We start from the raw sequence: 9,212 nt of genomic DNA on the forward strand, positions 1-9,212 counted from the left end.
GGGAACCTTTTTAATTCGAAGGGCCAATTCAAATTGCTCCAAGGGCCGTAGGCTACTGTGAACACAAACCAGGATATTCCCCCTGCACTTTAGGCCTACAGTATATTGAAGGCAGCCACCTTTACAACAGACCCCACCTTCTCCCCTGAATATAGCATTTGTATTGCAAATGTAATTTCTAAGATTCCTTTACAGAATGTCATATTTCATATGAAGCTGAATATTAAAATTATGTTGGGGGGGGGATAAAACGGCTTCATGGGCCGCAAATGGCCCTCGAGACAGGTTCCCCACCCGTGCTGTAAAATGTAGGCCCTACTCTGTTTCAATGACGTACCTGTTAGGCTATTTAAAGGTTACCACGTTGCAAAATGCAACCTGCAGTGCAGACCTATTGCACATTTCCATCTGGAAAGGATGCATCAGGCAAGTGATGCATCAGGTGGGATAGGCCAACACAAATCCAGAGACAGGCGCGCCATCTAGTGGCTAAAAGGGAACTTTACTATTAGGTCGTTAAAAAAACGACTGTTAACGTTCTCGTCAACTTTTGCAGAATTTCCATTTTCTATTCTGTGTGTTCTCATCAGTCATGTGAGGGATCAACAGCCACGATGAATTTAATTGAAGAGAATTTCTAGCTAAAATTATAAACATCCGGACAGTACCGGAAGCGGAAACGCGCACTGCACGTGTGGAAGGAAATTTGACCGATTCATTCGCGGCACGGTTGAGAGCGAGACATCACCGTTCGCAAACGAATTAAACACGTACATTTGTATTTATTGTATTTGGTGGTTGTACTTGCGCCGTACCTTCTTTCAGTGGATATCAAAGACATGATAATGGACAACTGGACGATTCCCCCAAATGCACCCGCATGCATGGACAAGCAACTCATGTCTGCTCACTACAGACCAGGTAAATCACTGAAAATCAACATTACGACGCCGCAACAAAATTCCTGTTTTTTCTGTATCAAAGTTACAGTTGTTGTTTGCGAGTTTTCTTCTTGACAACTGGTTATTGGTGTTGATTGCGAAGATGCCACAGCATGTAAAACTAATGGTCTGTCTAGCTCTAGCAAAGTACAAACAGTCCAGTCATCACGTCAACGTTTCCTTGCAACCCTGTGTGTGTCATTAGGACCAGTATATTGTAGCCCTACTACCGATAGCCGCAAATGTCCCATAATACAAACAGTTTTCAGTTTCAGACTCGTGAAGCAACGCCTTACCATATTCCCAAAAGGAGCGCGCTGTCCATTGACACTATCAACTGAAGCTTTCATTGCTTTCATCGGATTTGTACTGCACTCTAACACCTTTGCATTACTCTGTTCTTCTTTGAGATGGAGCATTGCTTTTAGCAGCATCCAGTCTCACTTACAGGACGTGGATGGGGTCTATCTGGGTGTACACTGACCCAACGAAGGCCCCAAATGAAGGCTTCTGCAAAACTGGGGTTCAGACTGACTCCGGGGTCACCCAGGCTCTCTGGGCATCTGATAAAGGTGTCCTTTTAGCTTGTGATTCAGGTACGAACAACTGGTGTGGGGTTACAGTTTCACTCTTTAATGACTAATCACTTAAATAAATCGCCAACATGATGCCCATCGGGGTTCTGTTTTACACTACAGTACAATAACCCAAGATTATTTATCAAAAGCTGCTATTTTCAGAAATAATTTTTCAGTTTGAATGTTTATGCTTTACAGATTTCCCTGCGCTCCCTACAACTTAAATTATATTCCATCAAACTTACTTTTGTCAGCTGTCACAGAATTTGCCTCAATCCCAACAAAATGGTTCATTCTTCATTCTGTCTATTGATTACTTCCGCTGTGTTTCTATGGCAATGTGACAGGTGCTGTGGAACTGTGGGAGCTGACAGAGGATGAGCGGCTGCTGTCCAACCGCTTCAGCAAACAGGCTCACGACGCCATCGTTACCAGCATCAGTACTACGGCCGCCAAGACGCATGCAGTCAGTAGCAGCATGGACTGCAGGTGGGTCAATCAGTGGCAGAGCTGCTCTACCTCAAGAGGAGGGTCATACTTGGCCTGGTTCTCACATACATAGGTTTTTTTGTGTACAAACATTTGTGTTGTGAGGAGGGACAAGAGGCTAAGCAACCAACCACGGGAGCTCATATTTTGACAGACAGTAGTTTCCAACTATCAGGGGTTGAACAGTGTGCAGCCAGGGAATGTTTACAAACGGTAAACCCATGTATACCCTGATACTTTATATACATAGGTTTCTTGTTTATAAACATTCCGATCTGTGTGCGCAGCTGAGGATCCCTGTCCAACCTCTGATTGTTTGGAAACTGTGGTCACTCAAAAAAAATGCGCTCACGTGATTGACTGCTTAGCATCTTGCATTCTCACAGCGTGAATGTTTGTAAACAGGAAACCTATCTATACATGGGTTCATCGTGTTTCTACAGAAAGTCAAAGAGTGCGCGCACATCAGTGGCACAGGTGCTGGACCAAACGTAAGATAAATGAAAAGATAAGGTCCGCAACACTGTTAAAGGCTCCCAAATATTTAATGGCACGGCGTTTCGGACAGGCGGTCTAGAGTGACAGAGCCATGGAATTCTGTTCTGACATTAGGGACAGGAATTTGGTAGGTGACCTGTCGTTCCACACTCCAGCCCTGGCGGTGGGGGCATTGCACTTTTCCTAGTAGAACAAAGTCACCCTGAGATGGTGTCTGTGGTCACACTACACATTCGGCAACATAATTTTGTAGTCTTTGCTTTTGCTAACTGCTCATTCATTTCACACTTTTGGTGGGTCTATTATTCTAATACGTGACCTCTGTAAAATCGTCATGACCCCACCAATTATTTCACACAATGTACAACATGTGACAGTAGGCTATCCCTAATTTGTAATTGTATTGTATGCAGAGAGTAGCTCTCTCTCTTAATTAAGATAATTAAAATAATGTGGCTCAGGTGTTGCTGTACACCATGTTGACTGTACTGAGTGAAGTGCCAATCACCATCATTTGCAGATGGCATGAAATGGCACAGTGCTTGATTAGTAGTGGTGTCAACAATAATCGATTCGGCAATGCAATGCGGGGCATGGGCGATCCAATTCAATGTGGCAAGTTCCAGAATCGATGCAGCAATTTTTTTAAGTTTCAATTACTTCCGTTGATATTTTGGGAGCAAATGAATGTTAAATTAAATAAAAGAACTTCAAAGCATTGAAGCCACCACCTGCACACTACACCTGAAGGCTAGTCACTGTGGAAGGCCTCTTCCTACTCATGAATTTGAAGTGTAGTAAGCTTAGACCCTTAACTTGGACATAGCTTTAAAAATCAAATGCACAATCAAATGTTTCATTTTTGATCTTGGATCAAACATGAGCTTCAAATCAACAAACATCATAGTCAGAATTGCACCCCCTACATCAGGGACACAAGGTAGGATTAAAAGGTTAATTAATTGCTGTCCTCAGTAAGCTGATGCTTTAAAAAAAAAAAATATATATATTTTAAGGGGCTTTTATGCCTTTATTTGATAGGACAGTCTGAGATGGTGACAGGAAGCGAGTGGGACAGAGACGGTGTGGGATCGGGAAATGACCCCGGCCGGAGTCGAACCGGGGTCCCCGTGGGCATGCAAGCCCAAATGTGGGGGGCTTAACGCGCTGTGCCACAGTGCCCCAGAGTAAGCTGATGCTTAAATGAGGCATTAGTAAGTGAATGGTGACTCTCCCAACCACTTTCTCGGTCCGCTGTCAGAATTCCCCATATGTAACTTTTGGCTGACGTAGCCGAACGAGCACATTCCGAGGGCACCACTCAAACTCACGCAAGCTACAGAAGGCGACGTTAACATTTAGTGTCTTTGATGCCGTAAATGGTGGTTGAGTTATTTATTTATTTATTTTTCAGTGGTCACTGGTCACACTAATGTCTGTTTTCGATATTCTCTCTCTCTCTCTCTCTCTCTCTCTCTCTCTCTCTCTCTCTCTCTCTGCTTATTCATGTAGCGTCAAAGTATGGGACCTTGGTGAAGAGACGGCCATTAATACATATCATGGTAAGATGACAGTCTTACTTTTTTATGCATTTCTGAATTTTTCAATGCCCTGCAAAAAACGGAACATCAGTGTACGGAAATTGCTGTGTTTTGTTTCACACATTTGCCTGGTCTCTCACCTGATCACTGGATCTTTATGCGCTTCTGTTAAAAAATTTGATCAACCCGATGACCGTATATACTCCTTCCTAGATGGGTGCTAATACAGCCTCTGTATGACGGCCATAGCCACTGGTTAGGATGGTTTTGTAATTGATAAGTTGCAAATTCAAGTCCCAATCCCATAGCAGGAGGAATGAAGTGGCTGGCTTCCTAGCAGTATCTCCTCACCCCCTCACCCATACCTGTTGCCCTGCTTGAGCAGCGTGACTTGAGGAGCTGTTTCCAAAACATTGTACCTTCCTATCTAATTCTAAGCCACTTTGGATAAAAGAGTCCGTGAAATATATTGTAATGTAATGTATTGTATTGTAATGTTATGTAATGGCTTTCTGCAGCACACTCCAAACCTGTGACGCGTGTGGTCTGCAGCCCATCAGAGGAAGCCCTGTTTCTCTCCTGTGGCCAGGTAAGACATGGCTTCATTGCTTTCAGTTTTCTTTTTCTTTTTTTTCATTTATTGATAGATTTTTTTGTCTTATTTAATCTTTTATACATTTGAATTATTTATTCATCTTTAGATAACTGTGGTTTCAGATCAGTCTTTAATGTGCAAGTCAGTCTGTCCAACTTCCCTACTCCCTTCTCCCTGCTTGGAATAAAATGCATCAAGGAAAACAAATGCTACTTATACAGTGAGGAGAACAAGTATTTGATCCATTGCTGATTTTGTTGGTTTGCCCACTACTAAAGACATGATCAGTCTATAATATTAATGATAAAATGTATTCTAATATGGAGAGACAGAATATCAAAAAGAAAATCCAGAACATAACTTTGAAGAATATATTTTAATTGATTTGTATTCCATTGAGGAAAATAAGTATTTGACCCCTCTAGTCAAAGAAGACAAAATACTTGGTGGCAAAGCCCTTGTTTTCTTGTACAGAGGTCAGATGTTTCTTTCATTTAATGACAATGTTTATGGATATATTAGAAGGGATTTTTGTCCACTTTTCTTTGCAGATCATCTCTAAATCATTTAAGTTGTATGACTGTAGCTTGGCAAATGGGAGCTTCTGTTCCCTCCACAGGATTATTATAGGGTTAATGTTTGGAAACTGTCAAGGCCACTTCACGACCTTAATGTGCTTCTGCTTGAGCTACTCCTTCGTTGCTTGGGCTGTATGTTATGGGTCACTATCATATTGGGAGGCCAATCCATGACCCACCTTTTTTTTTTTTTTTTATTTTTTTTTTTTTTTTTTAGTTTAGTTCAACAGGGACCATGCACAATACACATTGATTACAGAAGTAAAAAGATGGCTTGTGCCAGATTATAGCTATATAGCTAATTTCCATCTGCAGTCCCTGGACAGGTAAAACAAATATTAAAATACAATAACATAGACAAGATATAAACAAGTAAGCACATCCATAGGCCATAGGTCAAACACACACACACACACACACACACACACACACACACACACACACACACACACACACACACACACACACACACACACACACACTAAAATGGCATACAGTGTGAGTCATATTTTAAAAACATATGATTAATGTTGACAAGACTGGTTGGTTAATATCCATTTTTTCACACCCCTTGAGAAGGCCTGATAATCAGTAATACTTTTTAAGTTACTGGGTAGACTATTCCATGTTTTGGTTGCCCTGAAGGAGAAGGCCTTCAGTCTAGTGGTGGTGGGAAAGAGGTTTGCATGCAGCATTGTACGTTTACATTTCTCCCTATCAGAAGGAAAAGACAACAGTTTTTTAAAGAAGATACTATTTTTGGAATTTTTAATAAGGTCCCACCTTTAAAGGTTTTGAACTTTTTAAAATGTATTGATGTGACCAAACTTATTTAATCTATTTATTCAATTATTTATATCATTGTAGATTTTTAATTTGAGGCGAATTCTATTACCTGTACTGGCCATGAAATAGCCACAGTTGCATATTTGGCCATAAATGCAAACAAACAAACATTTCTCCCTCCATCCATTTCTTGATGATGTGAAGTTGTCCTTTGTCTTGGCCAGACAAACAACCTCAAAACGTAATGTTACCACTTTCATGAATGATGTTTGAGAATGTGTTGTTCTTGGGATCATAGTCAGCATTTCTCTTCCTCAAAACACATCGAGTTGTGTTAATGCCAAACAGTTTGTTTTTGGTGTCATCTGATTCCAGCTCCTCCCAATCATATCCTAATCCAGTTTGATGTTCATTGGCAAACCTCAGGTGAGCCTGAACAGGTTCCTTCTGAAGCAGGGGTACCATACATGCACTGCAGGATTTTAATCCGCTGTGGTATTAAGTGTTTCCAATAGTTGTCTTAGTGATTGAGGTCTCAGCTGCTTTGAGATTATTTCCTAGCTCTTCCCATACAGTTTTAGGGTGCTTTATCTCTGTTTTCTGGTTATTGAATCCACACAAGGTCAAATCTTGTATGGAACCACAGACAGGCCTACGATTGATGATTGATGATAATTTTGTACGTCCTAAAATTTGGAAGAAATGCACCAACAGTTTGCTCCTTAATATCCAGGAGTCCATTTCATCCTTGTTGAGTTCTAAAATCTTGTCCCTGACATCCTTTGACAGCTTTTTGGTCTTTCTCATGTTGGCGAGTTTAGTTTGATTGATTGACTGATACTATGGACTGATTCTGCAGATTCAATGTGTCTTATGTGCAGGTTACTATTAACAGGTGTGTTCAATTCAGATAACAAGTTGATTGGAAGTGTCATTTGATCTGTGGGATCAGAACTCTTAATGGTTGGCAGGGGATCAAATACTTATTTCCCTCAATTAAATATAAATCAATTAATATATATTCTTTAGAGTTAATTTCTGGATTTTCTTTTTGATATTCTGTCTCTCCATATTAGAATACACGTTATCATTAACATTAAAGACTGATCATGTCTTTATTAGTGGGCAAACCAACAAAATCAGCAAGGGATCAAATACTTATTCTCCTCACTGTACATAAGCATAAGCAGTACCAGTATCTGATTGGTTGTTGCCCTGCCCAGTAGCGTACAGAACATTTTGGTAAATGTTTTTTGTATGAAATATTAGCACACCCGTTTTATATAGAAATTCCACGCTTCCCATTCCGGCCATACATGGCTGGGTATAAACTCACAATTCTTCACAATTCTCGGATAAACAGTCCGTCTAATTGCTGTAATGTACACATCTCCCCACGAGATGGTGCTAGCTGACCTTAAGGCAGCTGTTCTCCATGTATTTACCTCAGGTACCACATGATCACACAGCTAAGATGGCAATCTCACCTTAAAGCACTTTACAAGACTGGTAAAGCATTTAATTTGAAGGAGGAACCAACTCACTCCAGGATTTCTTTAGACGTGCTGGTCACAGTATACATATCAAAACAAAATAGAATAGAGGAAGGTACTTTTATTAATCCCAAAGGAGAAGAATGTGTCTTAAGCAAGGCTCAAACTACACAACTATCGGCCCGATTCTCGGCTGAAAACCCCCCTTACGACAATCAGTGGGTTACGCCCCAAAACCATCACAACCGAATGTCAAGAAAGATTTCCTTGTCGGGTGCGACATTTTAAGATAGAACTTTGGCAGCTCAAAGAGTTGCAGATCGCAAATCATAGAAATCAAACAGTGACTGGAAATAGAACGTCTTGGGTGGTTACTACTGGGGATAAGATTGACAGATGCGATTCTCTTCTAGTGTGCGGCACAACCCGACTTCAAAATAGGACACAAAATCGGGAGTCGTGTAGTTTGAGCCAGGCTTCACATCAATACACAAAGACCTAATACACATTATTGCACATTGCAGTAAACAAAGAGCTGTTCAGACTTGCTGCCACACTCGTTTGCCCAGAAGTAATGCAGGTTGCACACCATTCTTCTGATAAAGTGTGATTACTTGATTTTTGAAAAGGATTTAAATTGGCAAAAATTGCGAGTTGTGTGTCAATGTCTATGTTGCGATGGATTTTGTTGAGACATGTTTCTGTCTTCTAGGATGGTCGTCTTTTGCTCTGGGATCGCAGAAAGTCCAAGCCTGCACTTAGTCTGGGTGAGCATATCCTGCCACTATCTTACTGATTATTTACAGATCCAGTTCCAGCTAACAGTAGATCATGAATATTTTCTGTCAGGAGTGTTTTAGCAGGTAATCTGAATTAGCCTGTTGTCTATTTTGCAGGCATTGATAAACTAAGCATGTTAGACTGCCACCCAATGTAAGACATGGGCAGTACACTATTTAAGAATAACTTCTGGGCTTGCTTTTACTGTATTGTGGTGCATATATGCCACTCTTAAATGACTTTAATTTTTTAATCCTCTGTCACAGACATGGTGGCCCCCAGTTGTGCAGCCACTGCCCTGGCATGGCACCCACATCAGAGCAGCACATTTGCCTATGGTAAGAGCAATACATTGTTTTGTTGTTGTTGTTATTGTTGTATTTGTTTACTTTAAATTAGACATCTGAGGTCTGGTGGAACACAATTTGTAATCCTCTGGCTAATATCAATAATGGAAAAAATGGACAATGAAGTACAAATGACTTGATTAATTACACTGATGAATGAATTGTTTATGTCCAGAGCATCTTTGTGAGGAGCGGTGTTGATTTGTGCAAGTTGAGTGACTCTACTCCTGTGTCTGCTCAGGTGATGTGCTGGGAAGGGTCACAGTGAAAGACCTGCAGACGCCTGGAAAGACTCAGACCATGACCAGCCACAAGCGTAGCGTTACTGCCTTGGCCTATTCCTCTCACAGGTATGTGGTACACCACCCTTGGCTGCTTCATCACCACACAATGAACCAATCATGCTGCTACCCTTTTTTTCCCCCTCATTTTTTCCCATGTTGTCTATGAATTTATTCAGGGCTGATATTAGCCAGGTTCAGTGCCTTATTTCAATATTCAGAGAGTTAGTTAGCAAGAATAGAATATGGTTATTTGCGTTTTCATTTTTCAAAGTTTTGGAAGTCCAGTCTCAGGATTTTTTTTC

At 40.9% G+C, this 9,212-nt stretch overlaps 1 protein-coding gene across 1 annotated transcript; it reads left to right on the forward strand.

The window, feature by feature from the left end:
- Nucleotides 1–691: 691 nt before the first annotated feature.
- On the forward strand, nucleotides 692–8,976 carry wdr77 (WD repeat domain 77; the record flags this gene model as incomplete). The annotated part of the gene is made up of 8 exons (XM_063194119.1): nucleotides 692–921; nucleotides 1,352–1,537; nucleotides 1,867–2,008; nucleotides 4,019–4,068; nucleotides 4,566–4,636; nucleotides 8,212–8,266; nucleotides 8,546–8,617; nucleotides 8,868–8,976. Coding segments are annotated over exons 1-8 (767 nt in total), but the record flags the coding sequence as incomplete, so codon positions are not given.
- Nucleotides 8,977–9,212: the final 236 nt, after the last annotated feature.

Source organism: Engraulis encrasicolus, unplaced genomic scaffold, assembly GCF_034702125.1.
Source record: "Engraulis encrasicolus isolate BLACKSEA-1 unplaced genomic scaffold, IST_EnEncr_1.0 scaffold_887_np1212, whole genome shotgun sequence".
Taxonomy (NCBI): Eukaryota; Metazoa; Chordata; class Actinopteri; order Clupeiformes; family Engraulidae; genus Engraulis; species Engraulis encrasicolus.